Below are 27,692 nucleotides of genomic sequence, written 5' to 3'. Positions count from 1 at the left end.
TAAAACAGAGTTTAGTCGCCTTCTATTCTTATGTTGTCATAGCTATTGCCACATGTTTAATAGTTAGCAACAGACATTGTGTCCTGTATTCTAAAGTAAAACCATGTGATTCCTGTATTTGTGTCCCTGTTGGCCTTGTGTTTGGTTTACACAATATGCAAGATGCATTTTAACTGTAAGATTCCAATTTTGATGTGAGGTTTGTTGCCTGTTTACATGCCTTATGTGGGCTTTGTGCCATGACGGCTTTGTATCACCCAGGTTTCTCTGCGTTTGCCTCATGCTTGTATGATTTTTCATGATGATGCCATGCTGAAGATTTATTCATTGTTTATGACAGATACAGAGAGGATCTCGTCATTACTTTTACCTGAAAAGATGAAAAAGATGGCGATTGTAATGCCTCCTGATATGTATTAGTCTGCATGACACACTTTCAAAAAGCATTAAAGTACAAATCTTGTCTAATATGTGGATCATAAAACTTTGGCATTACTCCCAGAACTTTTGCTATTCACCAACAATTTCCATCTCGGAAAACCCACAGCAATGTTTATTTTTGTTTTTTCTGCCTTTTCTTTTACCAAATCTGCGTAAGATCTTCACGTTTTAAAAAGTACATGGCATACGAAACATCATGATGTGACAACTGTACACATGTCAGTGAATTAGCTGCCTCATATGTATGCCACTATCGCCCAAACAACAGGAGTGTACTGTAATAGTCTCCTTGTTTGTGTAGTAAGACTCCTTTCTCAGTCTTCATGTTTAATGGTAGAAAACAAATGTTTGGTACTATAATCGAGCATAATCCAGTAACACTGTGCTGTACGCCCCTGCACTCACACTGACCTCTCTGGGAAACAGATGAAGCTGAAGTACAATGTTGTGCTGTATACGGTTCTTTCACAGACATAGCAGCGTCGCTCCAGTGTCCATTTCCCATTGTGTGACAAGGACATATTTCAGACTCAAGTGATCCAAACAGTGATCTAGCACTTGAGAGAACAGTCTTTGAGAACAGAGGTCGAGGGGAGTGACAAGGACAAGTGTCCTACAAATGCCATCTCCAACAGCTTCTGTGTTTCGAGTGGCACTTGAACTGAAATAGGTAGGCTCAACAGGGGACAGGCTTCAAGATTTTTTTTTGTCTACTCCAGAAAGGCTATCATGTTCAAGTTTGAGTGCTTGTTGGTTTGTCTCTGTGTGTATCAACCGTGCATCGATGGAATTTGCAGGCCTTAAGGCCACCGAGTTGTTGTGATGACACTGTTGCCTCGCTGAGTAGTCATTGTAACTAACTGTACAATTCAAACTTAGGACAGAGGAGATGATGATTGTTACACTCACAATGGGAGAAAATGAAGATTTTTTATTCATTCTTTAGGCTGCAAAATATAAAATGGTCTGACTGAATATGCTGCTTTTTTAGCAAGACAGTCACTTATCTAAATTAATTTGTTTGCTGGGACATTTCAAATGAAATTTATTTATATAATTGTAAAAGCCTTTTAGAATACTTGTATTTTCTTTTTATTGGAAGTGAAATATCTCATTTCAAGGACAATAAAACAGACTCTTGCTATATTTGTGACCAACTTAACTTGGATAATGCCATAGATATTTCCAATTTTGCTGAAAAAATGAAAAGAAACAGTCAAACAACTGAGAACTACTACATCATCAATTTGACCTAATTTGTCCACAACCCACACACTCTGACAAATACAAAATGGAAGAATGGACATCATTTTAGCAAAAGTAACTATTTTTTCTTTTTAGAGTGCTTTAATGATCTTAACTAATATCCAGCAACCTTTAAGTACTTTTTCTTGACAAATCAGCAGCCACACAGAGCGTGAAAGATGTCTGAAATTGCCTGAACTACTCCCAGTTTTTTGTCTGATGGGCGCCTGTATTTTTGTTCAAAATGAAAAAGAAGAAGAGTTTTCTTTGAACTTCGAACATCAGTACCCCATTCCAATTGAAAAACTATAGTAGTAGCTTGATCCAGCAGTGGGCGCTTTAGTATACGTTTGGTTTAATGCATAATCTATCTATAAAAGAAGCTAATGTTGCTAATTTTATCTTTGCTACATTACATCAGAAATGGAGGAACATTGCTAGCAAAGCTGTTGTTAGGGGAAACCCATGACACCAAAAAATATAAGATACTGTATATGGTTTTTTTGGAAGTGTACTAAGTAAGTTAATAGACATTCGAATACATTCAAAGAATTGCGTAAGTCAGATTTGGAAAATCTGTGTGAGCCAGAGTAAGTTGTATCTAGTGTAAGGATCCTCTGTCTTCTTTTTTTATTTTTAAAAACATCAATTCAAAAGAAGGAGCATATGTGCCATAGATGGCAGCTTGGAGATAACTTTAGCTAATTAAAAATGTGTAACATTTAAGATAATCTATCTAGGCAGAAATGTGTTTATTTTCATAGCTATGTTTTATAAGTGTAATATTGCATGGAAATAAGTGTAATGTTTCCTCTACCTTAAAACTAGCAATTAATATCCAAAGACACAGTGGATAACCCTCCTTGCTCCATCACCATGTTACCATATTCGCACAGTAGCAGAGAAAAGAAAAGAAAACCTTGTTCCCCATGGCAATTATCTAAATGGCACCCACAAGGGTTACAGTGGCATTCTAAAAAGATTATATTTTAGTTCTAACCATGATTATTTTCTAACCTTAACCAAGCGGTTTTGATTTATGTCCAAGCAGTAAGTGAAAAAAATGCTTTAGCAACATGTTGAACATAACTCAGAAGTTATTACCAGTTGTTATATGTTGGTCTTGGACTCGTGTCATTGACTGACAGCACTGCATGCTATTGCGCCAATGTGTCAACCAATTTCTCCCGCTTACTTCCTGATAAAGAATATGTGATTTTTCTTATCAAACACTTGGGAATGACATCTACTCTGATGTGCAAAGGTTTGCGAATTGTGTTTCTATTCCGATGCCTGTAGGGGGCAGTAGTTTACAGGCCACCCTGATAGGTCGTCTTTAAAGCTGCCGTCGGCAGGTTTTCAAAATTCCGAGTCTAAAGTCGGAAAATTTGAACTGATACAACTTTCAGGTCCCTCCCCCAACCTCTACCAAGCTATCAAACCCCTCTCCCTCTGTGGACGAGGTTGTGCACGTGAGTTCACACCAGCGTGCGCGCACACAAGCTGGGGCAGACTCACGCTCAGCAGCGTGTGCACAAGCTGTGATTGACAGGTGGCGATTCCTCCACCCTAGCGTGATTAGTTAAAAACAGCCGGGAGCGCTCGGTTTTTGCAAGCATGATTACAGACTTCAGAGGGAGCTACAGATTTCGGGATTTTTCCTAAACAGCCTATTTAATATTCTACTTCCAGAATCCCATGACAGTTCAAGCTAATATGACTAAAAAAAAGTTGCCGACGGCAGCTTTAAAGGTATAAACAACCTATATGACCCAAAATGTTTTAGTTCTTTCCCTTTTCGACTTCGCAATCGCTCCTATTTATTAGGTTTTGGTGTTAAAGATAACGTACATGAAATTGATTATGAGTACATACATGGTTGAGCTTTACCATTAGATCACTGGAATGCTGCCCGAAACAAAACATTGGCTAGATAAAATGATACCATCTCACAATGTTTTAATCTGATTGCAAAAGTATCACATTTTGACGCTGTGGACAAATGTAAGTTTTACACATTCCGAAATTTACCTGGCTGCGTTGGAAGTTCAGGTAAATGATGAACAGAAAGTAATCTCTGTAATATGACTGCTGTTGTCATCTTGTTAAGGGTTCCACCAAAAACACTATATCTATATCTATATCTATATCTATATCTATATCTATATCTATATCTATATCTTATACTTAATCAACTAATTTGTTTTGGCTTTTCCTAACTAAACATGGAGTTTAAAAAGAAAGGACCACAAATGAAAGTTTTCTGGGTATAAATATGACAAACTAGCTTTGCTGTAAGCGTCAAAAACGTCCCTTTTGTCAAAGCCCATTGCTGTCCCTGAGATACGCACAAGGCGTCATTTTACATTGGGGCTCACGTGGACCATTCTTGGGAATATTAGACAGCAACCACAAACTTAGAAAATAAATTAAGTGAGTTTGAACCTATCATTACTGCAGAAAAACTCCAAATATTAGAGGGTGATAACCACAGATGTAATGCCCATTTTCTCTGACTGGAGCATCAAGTTTTGTGTAGCCAGGTAAATGCAAAGAAAACCAAGTAGCACAAATATCATCCATCTTGCTGTCGATCACTCTCTTTGTCATTTAACATCATGTAATACTTTATTATTCAACAGAGCAGTTAAGATCTCTTCTCTCTAATGACAAACTATATTTAATTTTATTGCAGGCAGCATAAACAGGGATGACCTTTGGTGTGTAGCAAGGTCTTTTCATTGTAGGAAAAATTTTTCTACACAACAGTTTTTCCATGTATTTTCTTTATATTTATTTGTGTTTTAGCCCTTTGACATCCCCCTCTACACACACTTTCTAGTGTATCTCACTAGTGGTAACATATTTCAGAAACTTCCATAGTCAGCTCCAGACAGTCACTTGCATCATGACAGGAACCTAGCAGACCACAATCCAAGGCCGCGCAAATGTCGTCGTCATCACTCGATGTAGACTCCAACTCCACAGTAGTGCCGACATGTTTGTAGCTGGGGCAGCAGTGATTGGTGAGTCTCTCACAGGAGTCCGGTAACATATGTATCAAATCGGAGAACCGGCAGAAGAGACAGTTCAGGACAACGTCTGCGCAGTCAACTGCAGGAGACACACAAAGTGCTTTCTTGATCTTGTTTTTGAAAATGTCTCCCGTCTCTGATCTCTCTTTATGCTTTTGAAGTGACCTCCATGAAATAATGTTTGACTAAAAGAGCTTAAAACATTTCTTGGGACATAAATGAGCTTAGCTTGAGCTTCTGGTCTTTGCTTGTATCTTAGAACATTCTAAAAGCCTCCTTTCCTTTCTTTACCGATGCATCATTTAGGAAATCATGCCTTGCTCCCTCACAAAGAGACAAGCAAGAAAGCTGTTTGGAGACGTAATCAATTACTAAACATCTCTCTTGTATACTTTGCCAGGAGCGCTTCCGAGGTGCGTTGTGGATATATTGAAACATTGCTTGTGTCTTCAAAAGCGGCCTTTGCCAAATGTTCCCCCATGGGTGCTATGAACTGTGGTAACATCAGATGACACTGACCATGAGCAGCCAGTTACTCACAGAAAACGGGTCATAGGAACATCTCTATGACTTTGAAGCTTGATGTTAGAGGCTGCACAGTCCTCTAAATATGTTCTTTTGGTCTCCACCTATTATTTATGACAGTTTGTTTCTCTTCTTTTTAAAAATACCCTTCTTAGAAGTTTTAAGGATTTGTACAAGGATGACTTGTGCACAGTTTTACTATTGATGTCCAATGAGTTATTGTAAATCTATCAGTTAGATTGCGGTTACATCACTTCAGAATATATGGTATTTTTCAACTAAACAGCTGCAGTTGTTAAATGTTTCAAAATGCTAATCAAACTGATAAAGATTCTTCAGTTTAAAAAAAATTACAGTTATAAAAGTGTCATCTTCACACAAAAAAACCCCAAACAAATTCCCTATGAAAATGTAGCAGTGGGTGGAATTTTCCCTTTTAAAATGTAAAACAAATGTCCTAAATATTAGATCAAATGTGCAAAAACATTTAGAAACAAAAAATTATTATTTTGCTTTTAGGACCGACCCAACCAAACCTACCTTAAAGATCACTTTTACTCATCTGTTGGGGAAAAAAACAGATGATGGTGTTTCCGAATGTTTTAGTAAAGATGTGAAGTTGTAAATGACAAAATTACCAGATTATTTATCATTTGACATGAAAGCATTGTCTGTGGTGTAATGTGCTGTTGCATGTGAGGAGTCTACTTTGGTGGTATTTTGCATTAATCTTTCTCATTTTTGCTGCGGTTTCAGCTCCTAAATTATTCACAAATTTTCATAATTGATTACATGAATTGTATTTAAGCATTCTTACAGCATGGCGAGGAATAAAGATTGCAGCTATTCAAATTTCCTGTACTCTTTGTGTGGCATTGCTATTCTGCATATTAATCAACATTTATTACATTGTACAAAAGCTAAATTTGAATGAATAGTTAGTTTCAGAACAACACACACACACACACATATATATATGTATATATATATATATATATATATGTGTGTGTGTATGTATATTATGAGGAGTCAGCACACAATATTTTTTTCTTCAATGATTTCTATGTGTAATCACCTAGAGGGGTGTGACAACAAATCAATGGTACCAACCTCCCATGTTGCTCTGCTTAGAGGAAGACAGATTCTCTGTTGTGCAAGACCCTGCTGAGGAAGACCTCCTTAGGTGCATTTTCAAAGTAAACTGAGAGGAAGAGGCGCTGTCACTCTCTTTGGACTGCTCAACGTCTGCACCTCTGCTGGTTTCCGCAGGCTCAGTTTCTGCAGAGGCACTGCCTCTCCAGTCGACTGGAATCTCACTTTGGATTTTGTCTATCAAAAGACATGCAAACAAAATATTCAATGAATAAAGACGCTCCATCAACAGATACTAAGTGGATATTTTACAAAATTACTGCTAAATGTTTGAAGCCAAGAGCTCTAGTATTTTGTCAAAGAGCACAGACATCAGAACACAGATGCATATTGGAAGACTGATTAACCTAATTCAGAAATAATTTTGTGTCAAAGCTGCTGATGCTTATTGGATTACAAAGGGCATTTTGGATCATGCAATAAGTAATAAATCTCTTCAACTTGGTGCCAACCAGAACTTTGATGATTTGTTTAAAAAATGCAAAAGAGAAAAGAAAATCCCATTCAACAAAATACAATATAATGCAATATCATTCAATAAAGAAACAAGATGCAGTTGTTTTATTCTATACAATATGACAAGATCGTACACAGTGGAACACAGTAGAACCTTTCAAATAAGCATGACTTTCCTGAGATGAAATATATTTTATGGAAATGACTTTTCTAAATGAGGAAAATCTCAGCATTGGCATTATACCTTGATGCATAGGTGGCACGCCCCAGATCTTTGGCCTTTTTGAGTGCAATGATATTAAAAAAAAAAAACAGTTGTGGACTTTAATGTCAATAGTAGTACATAACCAAAAGATGTGTAGATGTGTTAGATATATCAAAAAGTACAAATTTATTGTATTTAGAAAATATGAGCAAATCACATTTTTTAAAAAGGCTGGGAACGAGAAGCACAGAAAGACAGAAAAGTTTATACACTAAACTCGTTACAGTGCTCTGAAAGATTCTACAATCAGCAGGTTAATTGGTGACAGGTAAGGGTGTCAAGATTGGGTATAAAAGGAGCATTCGCCAAAGCGAGAGTTTTTCCAAGCAAGGATGTGTTTTGGCTCAACAAAACAACTCAAGTCCCAGATCGTATTTTTCAAGTGGTCTTTTGTATTTTTTACATTTGTTTTTTTATATTTTGTCTTTTAGTAATGTGGTGTTTTAAGTTTCCTTTCAAAGTTCAGCTCAGTAACAAATGCAAGAAATGAATTCGTCTTCTTCCTTTTTAACCTACTTTCCCTTTAACCTGTGCCAAACTCAACAAACAAATCCCACAGAACTTTAACCTTTTAACATCTAAAGTCCATAATATTGTGAAATATTAATATATGATGACATATATATGATAATATATGCGTGACCTTCGAGTATTGTTTTCTGCTTTACCTTCACACCTTAATTCTGATTGCCAGTTTCCACACCTGCCTTTTATTTGTTATATGTATAAATAATCTCTAGTTTCTAGAAATGGCTAATTATTATTGACATAATTAATTATGTCAATAATAATTGGCATAAATTAATGTATGTCCATTATTAATTTATTATTAAATAATAATAAATTTAATATTTATTATTAAATATTAATAATACATATTATTCCATGCCAGTCTTGTGGTTTTTCACCTCTGCATAGTTTCTTGTTTTGTTTGGATTAGGTTTCTTGGATATCCTGACAACTACACAACGAGGAAGCCATACGTCAACTCTGTACTTCGGTGCCCATGGTGTGGATGGCTTGTATTTGTGTGAGAGTACCATTGGTGCAGAGATGCATTTTCCGATGAGACATATGCTTCCATCAAGGTGACATCTTTTCCCCGGAGGTTTGTGGTTATTTCAGCAAGACAATGCCAGATCTTATTCTGACTTATAATCACATAGCTTTCATCCCATTGAAAATGCATGGTGCAGGAGCCGATTTAGACAATAACAAAAACATTTTCTGGTTTCCCAGAACCACTGTGTGGTTTTTGATTTTATTGTTAGATTTTATTATTACTTTTGGCAGGTAAACCAGATCTGGGCTGATTTGGAACCAGTTTCCATGTTTTTAAATAAATACATTTTAAAGGTTAATTTGAAACAAAATCCAGAGATTCAAAATTCTATCCCATCCTGACAACTGAAACAGGCTCGCCTACTGCTGATTGTGACTATGCTCTTAGCGCCCATTCTCACCCTCTTTCTTGCTTGCAAGTACAGTGGCAACTAGCGCCACGACAAAACCTGTGGACAAAATACAAAAACTCAAGACCCACTTAAAGTATTTAAAAGACCACACAGAAACAAAGAAGCACAATATGTGGTGCAATCCCATAGTTTTCAACGAGCAAAGCTATGAGTGATACAGAAATATGAGGATCAGAAAAGATGTGAACTACGTTTCTTCTGCTCATCTCTATATACATCAACTAATGTGGTGGATAACTTATCGGACAAGTTGTAGCATATCAGTTGAACACTTATGGCACTTTGTTTAATGAAGGAACTTCAACACAACATTTATGAATTACTGTATCCCTCTCACTTGGTCAAATAGCCCACATTACTGTAAACAAGTTCCTTTTCATAAGCGTGAAATAGCTCTCGAAAAACTAAATCCGTTCGTGAGCTTGGGACTGATCAAAATTTTGAATGTGGTTTCAAGTGGGATTGTGGAAGCAATCATTGTCTTTCTGCAAGCCAATGTTCTGGATATTTCAGATACAGTTAGCAGGCACTGATGGGGCAAATGTCATGGTGGAGACACATCCTTTTGTGGTGGTATGTCAATCTTCTGATATTCACTGCTCAAACAGATGCAGCTGAATTTACAGTTAATCCCTGTCATTCCCTGAATATTGCTGCTGCAAAAACCTATGCAGAAGCTTCATAGCAGTACATAATCAGGGAGACTGGTTTGCACTTCCAGCTAAGTGTCAGAGCAGCTACCAAGCTCTTTATGAGACTGTTAACAGCAAGATGTCTTTTGAAATTGCTGTCTCCCTGAAATCTCACCTGCTGGTAAGCGACAGCAGAATGCTTTGATAAAATCTTTGATCAAGAAGATGCACTCACTTTGCATTTAAGTGTGACAGCAATCTCTGAAAACAGATACGCTGTGTAACTGAATGAAAATTCAAAGAAATAGCCTTCATCTGCATTTTTGCCTTCTTTTACCGGTAGACATAACAGCTTTCAACAAGTGTTGAATTTCAGTTACAGCCCAGGAGTGATGTAAATTCGTCTTATTTTCGGCCAAATTTTGACTTGCTGTACATGTCAACAATTAGGTTCAGAATAATCAAGGTGATCATTTTCTATATATCAGGAAGTTAGACCTAAGGTCCTCCATTACTACTTTTTTTTTTGTTCAATATTTTTTATTGATGTGTATACAAGACTAACAGAGGCACTTACATACAGCGGTATACAATGGTGTGGTCATTAAACATGTTTGTATACACCCTTAGATTTAGATTATATTTTTATGTTTTAAGAACAAACGATTGTAGAAAAAAAAAAAGCCAAATAGACTATACAATGAAAAATGATTTATGATATAGTCTGTTTAAGATGATTAAACTGTCCGCATAAACATAACAGATAAATTATATAAATAATAGAAATAAATAAAAATAAATAAAAGAAGAAAGAAGGGGGGGGGGGTTGTATATTGTCACAAAAAAGTCCATAAATGGTAGCCATTTACTGTAAAATTTGCTTAAGTTTCTTCTACTTGAATATTAAATTGTTCTCTCCTTTCAAAAATGACAGTCTCTTTGATCCATTGTGTGCTGGAAGGAGCTGTTCTGGATTTCCAATTCAGAAGGAGGTGGCGTTTAGCAATTACAGAGGTAAAAGCTATTACTTCAAATTCTTCATTCAAGTATAGGGTATAGTCTTCTGGAAGACCAAAAATGCCAGTGTGGGGTGAACTGTGAATAGTCCTTGAGAGTACCTTGGACATGGTGTTGAAGTAAATTTGCCAAACATTCGTAAGAGCTGGACAAGAGAAAAACATATGCGTAAGATTACAGGGTGAGCCTCCACATCTGTCACAGACATCTACCATATTTGGGAAAATCTGTGCCAACCTTCTTTTCGAATAATGGCATCTAAATACAACTTTAAAACTGTATCGAGGTCAAACGGGCACAAACAGAGGTTTTGTGAATGACTTTCAGTGCGGATTCCCACCAGCATTGATCAAAAATCAATCCCAGCTCACGCTCCCAAGTCTCCTTTGTGTTGGTGGATAAGTGATCATCATATGATTGGATAGAATTGTAAACTTTTGAGATTAAAGACCTTTGTGAAGGATTAACTTGTAAGAATTCACCCCATGGCTGCTTAGGTGGAAGATGAGGGAAGTTGGGAAATAAGGATTTTTGCACAGTTCCTCACCTGGAAATATCTAAAAAGATGAGAGGGTGGAAGATTGAATTCAGTAACCAGGTCTGCGAAAGAACAAAAGATGTCTTCCTTATAGAAATCCTCAAAACATTTCAGTCCCCTATCATGCCATTAGGAGAAAGTGGAATCAGTAAACGCGGGTTTAAAAACAGGATTCTTTAACAACTCCATTACTTATTACTTGAAGATGCTAACATGAGGACCACATTTATTGACAAATTGCACTCAGTTAGGCTGAAAAAGCATGTGGTCTTGCTGAATCGAGCTACTGAAAAGAAAAACTGGGTCAAAACCTAATACCAGAGCTATCTCTTAGCTTTAGTTAGCTAAACTAGAACGCAGACTGGTAGCTAAAGTAAATGCTTCTGTCATAGATTACATGGTTTCCTTCGGATTTGACTTCTTTATTGTAACAAGTTAAAATGGGCTTAATCAGAGGCAGTGGGCTGATTTAAAAATTAATAGAAGAAAGAGATCTTTGCTCTAAACTAAGCCAACTACCTTTGGTGTTGCGACACAATGGTGGTATATCGATCTTTCGATATAACTCTCAACAGCAAAGTGTCTTTTCCAAAATGTCAAGTCCTTTCTAAGGGTATACTTTATCATCACTGATAAGCATCACAAGACTTAAAAACTGCAAGTGATAAAATACATTATTCGTCAGATTTATCAACATGCAAAACCAACTATGTATGGAGTTGGGGTGCAAGATATCTAAATTCATGTTGTAGGCACCTTTGTAAACATCCATCTATCTCTACATTAGCGAATACCAATTTGGCCTGCAGAAGATCACAGGGGTGCTTAAACCTCTTCCCAGCTGCTAACATCAGGCGAGAGACCCGTTACACTAATTTTAACTACTGATTTTATCTATCTATTGTTCTTATTTTTATTTATTTATTATTTATTTATTCAATTTGATTTTTTATTTAAAATTTAAATCATGCTTTTTATTTCTACTGTTTTAATGTGTCTGTAAAGCACTTTGAATCACCTTGTAGTTGAATTGTGCTATTCAAATAAACTTGCCTTGCACCCCAACAGGTCTGTTTGTAAACATGTGATTTACTGATATTAATGAGTTGGCAATGCTTTCATTTTCACCACCTCTTGAAAATGAATTATTAAATATTCTTTTCTGTTTATTTAACATTTAACGCCAGGAGATTTATTCATTATTGAAAGTCAAACTGTATTTGTCTCGCCTAAATTCTTGAAAGAACGATGCAAATGTATGTTGCTCATGGTTGCATGATTTTCTTTTTCTTTAAATCTGTATGAAATAACAAAGCTCAAAACAGGGTCGCATGTTATCACCTTTTGTCAGCTTGCAAAGTTATTTTATCTCTCATCAGGATTGTCAGTGGTTTTATCTGTCATGTCTCCATGAGCGACTGAAAAATAAAGGGATGGCAGGGACTGATATTTGAAATACAACATGTTGAAACTACAAATCAGTGCCGCCAGTGTGTATGTTTGAGCTTAGAATCAGCATGATGCTCCGGGGTTATCTAACGAATTAAGTAAGAAGTGCAGCTGGTCCATGCCCATGAACATTAACTGATAGAAAAACAAGGCCTGCAGGCAAACTATGCATTTTTCAGGTTTTTTTCCAGTGTTCACCAAGCTGCACCCACTCACCAGACACCATGATTATCCTGAGTAGTGTGTCTGAGGATAATTTGACTTTGTGTTAAAAAGCTGAAATGCATATCTAGATTTGCAGCAAACACTGAGACATCAAACATGACACATCCTGAAGGATTCTTGTATGTAAAACAAATGATCAAATGACAAAGAGGAAGCATGACACGATTTCACATTATCTAGAAAAGAGGTTTAAAAGAAATCCAATGAATCAGTTTTGGCACTTTTTCTGCAGACCCGAGTTAAAGTAACTTACCTTCTCTCACCCATGCAGAGTTGTCCTCGGCCATGCTTACTCTCCTTTTGTCTTTCACATCAGCTTTTGGAGTGGTTTCATCTGCCATCTGATCCATTGCATCACAGATAAAAAATGCACTTAGTATGACGAACCTGATTAGCTCAAGCCAAAATGTGTGGCAGCACACAACGGAAGCCAGCCTGACTGAATGTCTAACACTGTGTTACCACAGCTATACACTCCTCAGCTCTCAGGATGCAACAAAGCTGTCTTGTCCTGGCTGTGCAGGCAGTTATTTTTCTCATCAAAGCGGCGAGGATCCGGGATAAATTATCCTCTACATTGCACAGGGTCCATTTGGCCTGCTGCCCACTGTACTGTTAGCTTCCTCTGATGATCCAATGACGTTGGCAAAAAAAACTCCAGATCCACTCTTATCCAAACATCACCGGGACAAAGTCAGCAACATTTTATTAGTTTGAGTTATTTCCTACTGTGAAGTGATGAGGAAGCCAAAGGCAAAAGCAGAGTATCACTTAATGAAAGGAAATACCACATTCTACCTCCAATTCCCCATTCAAATGCATTATTAAGCAGTCAAGTCATAGTATAAAGAGATTTTTTTATGTTTTAGTAATACTGTGGAGGACAGAGAATACCAAAAGGTAGCACATCATCGCTTTTCAGCCTACATTACAATGGAATTGTTAGAAAAGGCTTCTCAGTCACTCCTACAAGGCTGTGAACATATGTATGAGGCAGCAAGTGCCATTTTGTTTGTTGGGGCAAAACACAGTGGATAGAGAGCTGCATTCAAATTCCACGAATACAAGCCAACCAATTTACTCTAATTAGACTCAACTCTAGAGTTGCATTTTAATAGAGGACCCGCTGTGTTTGCATATGTTCAGAGAACAAGAGTCATGCTAATTGAAAAATGAAGATGTGAGAGCATTTGTCGACTGAGCTCTCGCCGCGCTGCACTCAGAGTAAATGTAAATCCTAAAGAGGCGGCCGGGTGTTGCTTTTCTTACTGCACTGCTATTTTTTTCTTCCTGTGTTGTGATGTGTAATGGAGGATGGAAAACTCAAGGGGCCTACAGTGACGACACCATATTCACACTCTTTGGTCCTGTTCGTTTCTCACTGACGCAGAAGGTTTTTCTTGCATTGGTCTGCGTCAATCATGCTGTCAGAAAGGTTCGGCAGGGTTACGTTGTTAATTTGCCTCCCATGGAAATTCGCCCTTTGTGAGGTAAGCTGCGTGGCACAGATGTCATTGTGGTTGACACCTTGCCCCATTAGAGCTTTCCCTAATGCAGAGCAAAGTGACAGTCTGAGATCAAGTTGAGGTACTTACAGTTGTAAACAAATTTAACAGAATTTTGGAGACTTGGAAAGCAAGACCACAAATACAAACCAATGATAATTCCACTAAAGCAGAGTACTCCATTAGTCAAGCTGGATCACCACCATCCAAATCAGGGATTTTCAAACAGCGGGTTCTTACGATGTTTTCCTGGGGTTGCCAGGTTGTGGGAAAAGATAAAATAATACCTTTTATTCTGAGGCATGGATTTAGCTGTACATTACATCAACTGTACCAGTGATATAATTTACATTGGAATCAATAATTATTGAGTGTTTTCATGAGCTTCAAAGTGTGTTTGAACAATTCTCTGATGGGTGGGAGTCCAGTGCAGTATCATGGCAAAATGTGAAATTGTATTGTAAATTTGATTAATTGACATGTTTCCACAGACACAATAGTTGCTGTTTTTTGTGCAACAGAATAGGAAAATAACATACTCAACTCAACTTTATTTATAAAGCCCTTTAAAAAAGCCGTGGCTGAAACAAAGTGCTGTACATGAATAACAACATGAAATATAAGGCATAAAACATAAGAACAATGTAAAAACAACAATAAACAACAATATTAAAACAATAAAATAACAGAAACAGAAACAGAGTCTCATGCTGGGTTAAAAGCCAGGGAATAAAAATGGGTTTTAAGACAGGTTTTAGAAATGGGCAGTGAAGGGGCTTGTCTTAAAGTAACATAAAGTAACAAAGTGTTGCAGCATTTTGTAAAATGTTCACATTTTGACTGTTGTGTCATATTAAGCTACATTTGGAGGTTGGAGGAGGATGGAGACTAAAAACACCAAACATGCAGTAACATGAACCAGTCATCTTACTGAAATGTGTTACTTTGAAAGTCGTGTTGAACAGCAAGAAAAATTTTTAAAATACAGATCTCGTCTTTGTCAGCATGATTACTCAGTTTTCTTTTAGATGACTATGCCACAATTTTGAGACTGGGTTAGGAGTCGCAACCAGCAACTTCATTATTACGACCTGACAAGTTAGAGAATCGCTGATCTAAAAAACTCTGCGTGTACTATATTCTGAATGTGTTACTTTTCTGGGATCCGTGCTTTGTTCCCTGACATGCCGTGTAGAGGTTAAAATGTAAAGAACGTAAAAGAGCTGTATAACCATAAATGGTGATGTTCATGCACATCAGACCCTTTGTTTGTCTTAAGTATTGAGAATTTAATCTGCACAAATAAAGCAACAGAACCAATACAACTTATTTCTAATCAGCCACTAGGTTCCCACACTTCCATTGGTAGCTGTAAACCCAAAAAAATAACCCACTGAAAGCCACTTTCTCAGGTAGGGTACGTGTGAGGAAGGATGCCAATGCTTTCAAAAACAAAACTTGATTTATTTTCAAAAAGGTTTCAACAAAAAGCCTGGCTGAGCTGGATATCAAAAACTAAACTGTGACAAAAACAAAACATGACTATGGCTATGAATACAAGAAAGGTACTTAACTTTGTTGTGATAAGTGACAATTGACGAGTGAGGAGTGAGGATCTGGCTATGAGCATGGACAAACCGGGAGATTAAATAATGTGGAGGGCGATTGGTGATTGAGTGCAGCTGATGGGGAAAACACAGGTGAGGGAAGTGAAGCTGATGGCATGGCAAAACTAAATACGAGACCTAAACCTAAAACTTAACAAATCTAAGACATGGTAAAAACTAAGAACTAAACAGAAATTAAAAACGTGGCAAAAAAACCCACAGACATGACACACTTGATTTTAGCGTTACAGAGGAATGAAGCCAGTATGCATGAGTCCTTGTCAATTGCAGCTCATTGTTTACATCTTAGCATGACCCACGTGGAAAGATGGAGGGAATTTAAACATTAACCATTGTGCAGTCTTAACATTCTGTTTACTCCCCTTTGTCCTACGGGTCAAAAATGACCCGCCCTACCAAAGCCCCAAAATAAAGCAACTTAATTTAATTTCAAATCCAAAATCTATTTTGCATGATGAAACTACCTGTTATGTATCTATTCAACTCGATTTAATACATTTTTTATCATGTATTTTTTGTTACACAATACAAAAAGACAATCACCAGTTTTCAGGATTATACTTGTTTTTCTGTTTTTGTTTTTTTTACCACAAACCAACTGTCATAACAGTTTTCTTTTACATAATAAAGGTTTATTATTGCTATTATATAAATGTGACGTGATTACTTCTGAATTAATTATATTGAAAGGGAAAAAAACAGTCAACAATCTGGAACTTTTTGTGAACAGTTTATTGGGCAGTGAAACGTCTACTCATGGCTTCACCAAGGAACCAACTACTGGGACTTTGATTCAGGGTACTTTTATATCCTCTATACAGAGGATATAAATTCAAGTTCCAGTTTCTTTGATGTGTGTGTGTGTGTATCAGAGAGAGTTTGTGTCGCCTTTGAACTTTTTTCTGGTGTTTTAAATGCTTTTATAATTCACGGGTCAAAAATGACCCATAAGACAATCTTTGTACCCTAGTGGTGTACAGCCCACATGGAAACATAAACAAAAATAAGGTATGACTTTTTCTAATGATGGGGTCCATTTAGGAAAAGTCATAAAATTTCAAGTTGGAAAAAGATAGTTTAAGGTATTTTTTCTACAGCTAAACATGGTAGTGGGTCACTTTTGACCCGCAAGACAACAGGAGGGTTAAAAACAACGCGTTGTTTAACCTGTGGTATGAGAATAAATGTGTCAGGTTTTTTTCGTGACAAAATTTTCAGTTCAACGTAGAATACATTTGTTTACTTCCATCCTGTATGTGCATTTTCATATCGTATCATTACTTCATATTCAGATGTCTTGAGAAATGATCAAACTAACGTAACCAATTTTGTAGTTAAAAAATGTAACCAAATTACTAACCTTCAGCTTAGTTCATTAGGTCTCCTCATCACTCAGTGTCGATGCTTTGAATTTCTTTCCATTTATATTGTGCCACTTTACAACAAAGGTTATCTCAGAGCACTATGCGAGGAAAGTGAGCAAGGTTAGTACAATAAATACGGTCTGATTCTGTTTCCTCCGCCTTGACCATGACAGAGACACAAACAAACAAAAAAAACAGGTCAGGAATATCTGCTGTGGAAAAGAGGAACAGAAAGTTAATCACAGCATTGATGGAATACACATACATTATTATTCTTACAATTAGTTTATGACTCCTAATTAACCTGTTACATCAATTTCCATCTAGTATTGCAAAGAATACACATTTATAATACAATTGCCCTCACCTGCTTATTACCTTGGTGACTACATCGTATTACTTAGATTATTATCCCTTTATTATCAAACCATTACCATCTTATTAACAAGTTGTAATGCATTGTAAGGTTCTACTGCTTTATTTATACAGAAAAAAGAAAAAAAAAGGATCTTTTTTTCTGCCCTATCTCTTTGGAAGGACATTCAATGTTTGCTTAGTGCATTGTGCGGCCCCAGCAGGTGTTTCATGGAACTGAACTGGTTTTAGTGAAATGTATTGGTTTGTTGAACATGCTGCCAGTGCAGAGGTCCTCTTTGCCCCTTAATGAGTTCCATGGAGAGTAAGTGTCACAGTTGGCTCTGGTGATGAGAGCAGACTCCCATGTCACCTTGAGGCCGGCTAACACAAAGGGAAAAAGACACTTGATGCCATATTAATTCTTTCCTTGTAAAAATGGTTTTGTTGTGAGATTATTCTTATAGGCCTTTTGTTTTTGCTTGAACTTGCATTAAAATACATATTCTGAGGTACAAATTTAGGAATGTACTTTAAACTGGGAAAAAAATCACAATGGGGTTCATGATGGAGCACTTGCTGTAGCTTAAAGCAAAGCTCACCTTGTGTGCTCTGGGGAGTGTTTTCTGCTCAACCCATTAAGAGCACAATAATTCATTTTCAAGATCATTCTGCGCTAATTGCACATGTCTCTTATATTCCGTTTTTTTCAACATCTTTAGGACACCTGCCTACCTTTATGACAGTTGAAGCGGGAGGGGGAGGAACTCCTGCTGCTTGTCACAGAGGGAAGAAATCACAGTTTCCAAATTAAGATTTCAGATAAATGACCTTACAAAGTAAAGGAAATCAAAGAAGTATGGGAATGGGGTAAATTGGATTCTTTGGCATCTAACAGTATATGACTTAAACCAACAGGGGATTCTCTCCACAGTGGAGGAAGTGAGCATTTCCTAAGGCAACAGTCCCACCTGGGATCTCCTGATGATCCATGGGGTGTTCGTAAAAAGCCTTGAAGTTATTCAACCCACTAAAAGGCTAAATAGATTTTTTTCTATTAACATTTAGACTGTATTGCTCCGATTTCAGGGCCTCTATACCAGTTTCAGGCAATCTATTTCATTTTATTCAGTCAATACTTTGTATTTAATTAGCATAGCTAAATGTTTGAGGTCTCTTCATGAACAATGATTCTAACAATGGTAAATAATGTGCAGTGTTTTTGGGTAAATCAAACACATTTTATCCATTATAATAAAGAGTACAATAATAATACAGAGATTCTTTAATTTAGATGAGTAATTATGCTGGATATAACAAACAATTTTCTGTCATACTATGTACGACTTTCTGTTTCTGTGACTTTAGGGGCAAAAGAATAGCTTGTAGAAACCCATCCACGTGGATAATGTATTTGAAATCACTTCCTGACACATCCAATAGACAGGAAGCAACATTTTCTGTCCATTTAAAGTTGTTTATTTGTCCATTCTTATCTTCAACCGGTAAAAGTCTTCACCAGTGTGTTGCAACCTTTGTGTGTCTTCACTTGATTCTGACCAAGTTATTTAAAATCCTTTTTTTTTTCTTTTCTACAGAATGCTGTTTGTTATAGAAAAATAGTCTGGGCCTTAGAAACCAAACTGATAAAAATAAAAAATATACCCTGCAGTAGAAACTCAATGCGGTTTAATTCAGTTTATCTTTCCTTCCCAAGATTCTTTTCTTCTTTTTTTTTAAATACCTCATGAGACAGTCAATCCTATTCAGTATGGATACCAGTGTTCATGACATCATTTTCGGAGGAGGGCTTTTGGGCTTTGTTCAAGAACAACATGTGGCATAGACGACGATAAACCTGACCTCTATATAAAGTCAGTGCAAAAATAGTGCAAAACTGCAGGTTTACACAGGCACCAAAAGAAAAATTCCCATTATTACGGACCAATTTGCTCCTTCAGATAATCAATGTTGGCACTGACTCAAGCTCGGTACCACAGGCTAAATGCTTGAATTGATCAGTAATGCCTTCTAACCAATAAGCAGTATAAAATGACTAATTGGGTGGCGCTAAGAGAAACCCGGTTGCTTGCTATTAGTGTAATGATGATATGACATCAGACATTTTCTGTAAAGCTCTTGTTGTTATTGGCCAAGACAGATTATGATTGGCTTTAGTCAGTGCACATTATGAGATGCTCCTTAAGTAGTGTTCATAATGCAAAGCTTCTTTCTTTGTCAGAGTGATAATAAGGGTTGTGATTCATATATACTAAAGGAGTCTAGAGGTGTAAGTCAGACCTGTATTTTCTTTTATTTGTCCTTGCTATTGGGTCATTGATCATGGATCTTGTGCTTCCTTTGTTACTGCAGACATCAGACAGAGACCTTCATCTGGCGAGTCATTGATATGCCAGCTCTGTTTTTACACATTGTCATTTCATCTTTCTCATTACTGTCATTACTACAGACTGAGATACATCTCATTACAAGGGTAATTGGGACAAACATAAAATCCATGCCCCCTGCCTTTAAGTTGGATATCTTTCAAATACTCAAAGTAGATAACCAGCATGTTAGGTCCACAACAGCTACTAATATTTCAAGATAATGTAGCTCTATTCCCACTGATATCACTCTGACTTTGTGTTTCTTTTGATGGTGTGCTAAAATGGAAAATTAACATGAGTTCAAATGGGTCTACTTTATCTGCATTTGTCTCCAGTAGCCTGGAAGTGCACCTGTGCGGTGAAATCTGGTCTGATATGCACAGGCTTAAGCGCAACTGCATTCAAGTGTGTATGCACATGGACACAAAGATTATGGAAGCAAAGACACATACACACATTTTGGATCATACACACGAGCATGCTTCTCTTTTTTCTATACTGGGTGGGCTCCAACTTCTGATGTCTTTTTATTTTTAGCTGGTCCTCTTTTCTGTTGGAGCCCCATGAAGTCTTTTCCATCTACAACTTAGTTCTTCAGCCAAATATTGACTTTGGGATCTGATTATTAAGCAATTTCTACAAAACTTCAAATTACTATCTGAACAATTATTTTAAAGACATTACAAGACCCAGTAGACCCCCAAGGTCCTGAAACCGATTATGCTAAGAGATAATTGCTATGAAGATTTAAAAAGAATGAAATTGGTTTGACAAACCTATAAGTTGTTAACTACTGCTCAGTGCAAAAGAATACATTTGCTGACAAGGCCACAAAGAAGCGAAGCAGAGGAGACTTTTCCCGTGTGCTCAGGTGGGCGGGAGGTATCGTTCTCTTTATTATCGGAGCTAATGGGCTTCCAGATCTGTCCTCAATTATACAGGACGAGATGAACTATTAATTAATAATTCTTCTGATAGATAAATTGTGCCATGTTCAGCAGATGTGCACTTTTTTAGAGATGAGAGGAGACACAGATGGAGGCTATTGACCAACAGTGGCCCCATTTTGTGTCTGTCCTTATAGATGTTAGAGCTTTATCTCAGCTCGGCGTGTTGTTATGTTCCCCGTCCGTCTGTCCTTCTTTAACTGTCTGCGTTGCCTCAGCAGCTGCCTATGTTTTCCTGATTTAGTGTGTGTAAAGCCAATGTTGCATAATTTGTGTTTAAAGTAGAGATATTAATCCTTCCTCACTTTGCTGAAAATGGATATTTTTTCCCTCCCAGGTTAAATGTACACTGCCTGAAAAATGACACATCCTCAAAGTACTTTTGAGCAAAAGGCCGAGTTGTATAATTTTCCCATAAGCTGGGAGTGTCTAAGTGTAGAGAGGAGGAATTATACGGCTATGAATGGCTTCCTTAATAGTGATATCACTTCCTAGAACAAAAGAAGGTGGCTCCGCGATGAGCTCGGGGAGTGCAGATGCTGGCTCGATTGGCCATTCCCGTGGCTTCCATTAAGGTCACGCAGTGCGCCACCGTACCAGAGAGTGCATGAGTGACAACACAGCCAAGACGAATGGAGCACTCTCCCACAAACCTCGTTAAGACTGAAATCGCTGAAAAAATAATAGTTATTAAATTAATTGCAGTCATAATCTCGTAAAATATGTGTCAAAAAATTATATGCGGTTCGATTAACACATAACATGAGTGTCAGATCTGTAATAAAACCCTGATCAATAAAACAATAACCATGTTGTTAAAAGCAGCCATTGAAAGGTGCTGCTGGCATTGGGCTCCAGGGGTGAGCAACCCTTTTAATATAAACGGATTTCATCTTTCCACACTGTCACCTAAATCACCTCAATGTTTGTGTATACAATTAAAATAAGATAATAAATTGCAGCAATGGATGGATTACGAAGGCTCCCTCCGACCCCATAGATCAGGTTTTGTCAGCGGCCCAGAAAATGCATGTCTAACAATCTGTTGATTACAATGTGGTGTGAGCAGAGGCCCCTCTGGGGGAGGGTGATGACTGTTGCAGGATACATTATTTTAACATATTGTTATGTCTAAATCGATAAGTTTTAAACGAGCGCTAACGACTGCTATTAATTAAACTTTGAGAATCTTTATTAGAAAAGTTACCAGTTGTATGCTTGATTTAATGAATGGTTTATTATTTCATTCTGTCTGCCCAGACCATTATTCCCAAACGACTGGTCTTTTATCTTGAACTGAAATGAAGCTAAGCGTAGTTTATTTGCCGTGCAGAGACGATAACGCATCAGTTGAAGGGCATATTTGTTTAAAGCCTTGGAGGAGTAACAGATACGATTCTGCCTGCTTCTACACCATATTGAAACCCCCCCCCCCATCCTTTTGCATATTTGGCCTATGAGATATTATTATTTTTTATCAGTGTGTTTATGTGAAATCATTTGAGTGGGGATGTCAATTTAGAAATGAAATTGTCTGTGGAAGGGAATCATTCGGAGTGGAAATAAATGGTATTGCAATTAAAACTTGAGAGTTACAGTATTTGGTAACAATTATGATAATGACTGTAGCTGGAGGTGTGAGTTTCAGAAGCGAGGAGGGGGTGTAACATGAGCGCTGTGCTGGAAAGCTAGCAGAGGCAACCTCTTCTTCCCAGTCTGAATTTTTCCTCGTACCAGTTTTTTTCTAATAGAGCAATGCCACTGAGAAAATATCTGAGCCTCTCCTCAGCAGAATGTGTGTTATTCCATTACTGAACACAGATAAACTGCCTTTTGTGATATTGCTGCAGGAAGCTCTTTTACTCTCAAGCTGCCACTGACTGAACGTGTCCTACATTGTGCTGCAGTAATAGAGTGGTTTATCAGCTCATGTTGAAAGTAGCTATAGGCTAAGTATGGTTGAGAGTCACAATTACCAACAGGCACAACATGCTGTTTGTCTGCTCGTGATTAATGCTCCGGATCAATGCGGGTTGTTGCAGAGACGCAGGGTGATGGAAGATTCCTGTGAGTTTTTTTTTCCTCCCTCCTCTCTCTGTTTTCTTCTTTTTTTCACTCTGCTATCAGCCAAATTGGATGATCAGTGGGGGAATTCTCCCACTCTCTGGGGTTTTGCTGTCGTTTGTAGATTTTGCCTTCAGGTTTGAAATTCACTCAAACTACTTAAGTCCTTTATCTTTTCTTTTTATTTCTTTTTCTTCTTTCAATTGAGCATTAAACTTAGGTCCAGATGGGAAAAGCCCAAGCCTTAATCCTTTTCTTTCTGTTTCAGCTAGGTAACAGTGTTTGCTTTCCTGCTATATTTGCAGCCCCTTGTCAGCTAGGATGCACCATGAATATCTTTAGTGTTACTTCTTTAACACCATAAATAAGGAATACAGAAGTAATATTTTGTATTGTCTATTTTTTTGTTATTTGTGTGTCGTTTTATTCTTTTGGGAAATGGATTCATTCTGACCATTGACTGCTGGGATAGGCTCCAGCCCGCCCGCGACCCGATTGACGGATTCAGCGGTATAGATAATGGATGGATGGATGGATTCATTCTGATTCCACTTCTTTGTCAGTATGCTGAGGCAGTTTTCTAGCTTGGCTTAACATAATCACTAAAAACATGAAAAATGTCCACCTGCCAGCTTTAGAACTCACTTATTTATATTCACTTATACCTTATTTCTTTAATAATCACACTAGGATTATTTGTATTCAGGATTTAGTACGGTTTATAACCTCCAACAAAAAGCAAATGGTCGGTCATTAATTCTTCCATTCCAGTTACTGTCCTGATAAAACACGTTAACTTTAAAGCAAATACTCTACTCATGAGTTTTGTTCAGGAGTGGAGGTAGAGATTGACACGCAGATTGGGGCTGCATTAGCAGTGATAAGGATGCTGTACTGGTCTGTAGTGGTGAAGCTGAGAGACAAAGCTATTGATTTACCAGTCAGTCTACGCTCCAACTCTCACCTTTGGCCACAAGCTGTGGGTAGTGACCAAAAATCGAGAGTGCAAAAGCAACCTGCCTTTATGGGCTTCCCCTGAAGTGTGTTTGTGGCTCATCCTTATTGCTCAGTCATTTGATAGTAGCTCCATATAGAGACACAGCTCTTCCATGTTGAGAAGAGCCAGTTGAGATGGTTTGGGCATCTGGTCGGGACATGTTCCACCAGGAGGAGGTACCAGGCCAGACCCAGGATTGATAGGAGAGATTTTATATGTCGGCTGGCTTGGGAACAGCTCTGTATTCACCCAGAAGAGCTGGAGGAGGTGGCTGGAGAGGTTTGGAAACCTGTGCTAAGACTCCTACTCCAATAACCCGGTCCCAGAAAAGAAGCGGAAAAAAAAATAGATCAAATAGGTGGCTGGAAGAATAATTCTAAGCTCTTCAATGTGTAAAAAAAAAAAAAACAAACAAACAAAAACCTCCACACATATATATTATAGATGTGTATGTAGATTATGTATATTTTTAGAGGGGACCTCTTGCTGCTCTCTGAAAACCCCAGCACACCTGAGTGGTTAGCTAATTATTTCAAAATGGAACCTCTCATTCACTGTTTAGGCCTTCAAAACAAACAACTGGGAAAGTATTGTGTTGTTAAATACAAAGAAATCAGATTTTTTTTTAATTTTCGCATGAAGTGTGGATTAGGGGTTGAGCTGTGAAATATAATATGTGCAATTTAACATAATAAAGACCATTTTATTGTGTAGGCTGGCCAGTCACAGTGATCTTGCTCTAGCAACTTCCTTTACACCATCACTCTTAAGATGCATTTAAACATTTGGGTTCACTTAAGAAAGCAAGAAAAGCCTGAATTAAAAATGAAGCGGCACAGGAGCAGTGTCTTCTATGGGAGAGAATAACTCCCTCTGGTGTGGACTTTCATGCACAAAAAGCTCTTTTACACCCTAAAGCAGGGATGTCCAAAGTCGGTCTTCGAGGGCTGTCCTTCAGGTTTTAAATGTTCCCTTGCTTCAACTCACTGATTCAGATGAAATGGATCTCTTCAAAAGATTGTTAAGTTCTGCACAAGACTGCTCATGATTCATTGATCTGAATCAAATGTGCGGAGGCAGGGAAACATCTAAAACCTGCAGGACAGCGGCTCTCGAGGACTGGATGTGGACATCCCTGCCCTAAAGGAAAGGGGAAAACAGCAAAAAGCATAGAATGCCCTCTTTAATTTGTGCTTTTTGGTGAGATGCTGGCAGGCAAATTTTGTAGAGTGAACCAACTTTGCTGCAAACTCTTATTTGCAGTCTTTATGATAAGCCACACTAACCAGAATTTTGAATTATGCCTTTAATGAACACCGCCTTTCGTTAAGAAAGTCTAATGTCACTCCAGTGGGCATTCTGAATGCTGCTGAATTGCTCTGCCAGACTCAGAGCAGGCCATTAAAATGACGAGTACACTCATCTCAGATTTCAATAGCTTTCAAACAAAAGCCGATCACTCAACATGCACGTCTCCCACAGAAAATAGCAATATGAGGTTTAAGTGCAAAGGCCAGAACTGCATACCATAGGTTACTTTTCAAGATTCTATGGATATGCCTGCCAACCAGTATTTAGATCAAACTCTTTCATGGTTCAGACAAATTATAATGTAATACGCTTTTTGGACAGAGACCAAAAATGTATTTAAACGACATACTATCCAACAGAAGTATAATCTTCCTTGTTTTGTTTTTTTCTTTTACCAGGATGTTGAATTCTGAGCCCCGGAGCCTGAGCCGAGAAAGAGAATTACCCATCAACTCCTGAGCAGATTCAGTGGTCAGTAATTGAATGAGTGAATCCCATTGTCCAATTACCCGCATTATCTGTGGATACTCCTCTCATTAAAAGGCCAGGGAGGAAGGAGAATAATTAAAAAGATTTGCAGCATGGGCATTTAATGATGACGCTGCTTTTGCCTGATATACTCTCCAGGACCGAGTGAGATCATGTGGGATTGGAGGCAGAGGAGCAGCCCCTGCAGCGCCAGCTGGCTCCACGGTGAAGCTGCTGTTAAGTGAGGGGGCTTCAGCCACAGCTCTGCAGGGACAAGCTCACAACTGTGGCCCTGGAGGGCTCATTCTGAAACCATGCAGGCTCCATGTCTTATTTGCCAAGTTTCCATATTCTTCCTCTAAATGTAAATACACTATGTGTATTTAAAAAACAGCAAGATACAAGAAAAGTCACAGAGCTAAAGTGTAGTGTATACACTTGTACTAGATTGCTCTTTGGCCGGTGGTTCTGCTGGCAGCTGCAAAACATACCTGTGGTAGGAATGCCTTTGTCAGGTAGAAACTCTTTGCACCATTAAGTTTGGGAGGGCTTCGAGAAGTGCAATCTCTCCGTGTCGTCTTCCATGGAGCACAGCTTTAATTGGTGCAATCTCAATGAATAACACCAGTGTAATTTGTGAAGATCTATTTTGCTGCAAGGGAATGCCTTTTTCAAGATGTTTTTTTTTTTTTACGTCTTTCCCAAATTGCGCTTCACATGGCCAAATGGGCTCTTGCATGGTTTGTCTGGAGGGCCTTTGTTTTACTCTGAACATGCTTGAAGTGTTGCTCAGGAAATAACACAGCCACATGATTTCATCATATCTCAGTGGGAAAGCCATCCAAAAATTGATGAGTCATCCCAGTGATGAAACAGCTATAAATTTTAGTATATATGTTTACAGATAGTTGGCATGGGTCAAGAGCCTTTGGTTGGGATGGAGCTGAGACTGGTCACTGAGCAATAACCAGAGCCAGGGTTTAGTAAAGATGAGGTGATAAATATGATCAACTTTTATTGTTGAAAAACTAATGTGGAAGTGATTTAGTTTTTTAACTATTTTGGAAAGCAGTAATTCTCTGCTCGGTAGTTTCTATGCATAAAGACAATATCATTATTACTAATAATAATAATGTCAGGATAAACTAAATTATGTTTCTGGTCAACATAGTCCAACAAGGGACATTCCATTTTTTCAAGTGGGCTTATTAGTAGTCATCATGTCACCTTCAGTAGACAGCGTTCAGAGCACTCTCAGTTTGGAGAGGCAGGGAGGAGACCTCACGGGCGCACTAAGCGAGCAGCTGCTCATAGCAAGGACAGAAGAGTGAATATGTGCCACCAAAAACTGAAACTTATATTATGTATTTCTAAACCTCTTAATCTTGGCTCTAGACAGGTTTACATCAGCACTAAATTCACCTATGCCAGTAGTACGCAACAACTCGGCTAATTGCCTAGTACGATTTTGTACTCAAAATCCAAAAATGAATTTAAAAGTAGTGTATAGCTTTTAGCATTTAGTTTTATTTTAAATGTACTGCCATATGAATGAAAGTGCCATAACATTTGTTGTGCAAACACACTTTTAACATCAGCATTTTTATGTAGTTTTTATGTAGAAGCCTCGCTCCACTGTCTGTTTCCTTGAATGACTTGCTGCTATCAGTTGTGTGTTTTGCCTTTAAGTGATATTTTAGACTGGAACTACTACGGTGATAAGACAATTCAACTTGGCAGTGTTTACAGGTGACTTTGGTTCTGTCGACTCCGCCGTCTGGAAGAACTTTAAAATGAAAATGGCCGAGTAAAAGTTCCGTACCCTTCTCCATGTTTGGTGGATCCGCCAATTACTTTCTTTTCCGGTTCCGTAGCAGACAGCAACAGACTTTTACAATAATAAAATAAATTTAAAAAATAAAAAAATTTATAAAATATTTATTGGCGTTAAATAATTGACGAGTTAACGCGATAATAACGAGTTAACTCACCCAGCCCTACTATTTACTATTTTTACTGCTGTAAATATCTTACATAGTAAATAAATTAATAGTACCTAAATCTTTATACACACCATGACACTATGGTTAAAGATGTCCTCTATTTGTTATAGTGATCTTTCCCCAATACCAGGTAGAGATATTGGTGGTAACTATAACTAGACCAATCCTGTTGTAACCCCTAAAATAGCTCAAACCCTAAATGAGCA

At 37.8% G+C, this 27,692-nt stretch overlaps 1 protein-coding gene across 1 annotated transcript; it reads right to left on the bottom strand.

Moving 5' to 3' along the window:
- Positions 1-4,537: 4,537 nt before the first annotated feature.
- Positions 4,538-12,853, bottom strand: mdfic2 (MyoD family inhibitor domain containing 2). The gene is made up of 3 exons (XM_075462010.1): positions 12,709-12,853; positions 6,357-6,575; positions 4,538-4,800 (listed from the first exon to the last, which is right to left on the bottom strand). The coding sequence occupies exons 1-3, from the start codon at positions 12,803-12,805 to the stop codon at positions 4,538-4,540; spliced, it is 579 nt and encodes a 192-aa protein (XP_075318125.1). The 5' UTR covers positions 12,806-12,853.
- Between the last annotated feature and the right edge of the window lie 14,839 nt (positions 12,854-27,692).

The sequence above is a fragment of the Odontesthes bonariensis genome, chromosome 3 (assembly GCF_027942865.1).
Source record: "Odontesthes bonariensis isolate fOdoBon6 chromosome 3, fOdoBon6.hap1, whole genome shotgun sequence".
Taxonomy (NCBI): domain Eukaryota; kingdom Metazoa; phylum Chordata; class Actinopteri; order Atheriniformes; family Atherinopsidae; genus Odontesthes; species Odontesthes bonariensis.
Note: the sequence above shows the minus strand (reverse complement) of the source record. Positions and strands in the feature narration are given on the sequence as shown.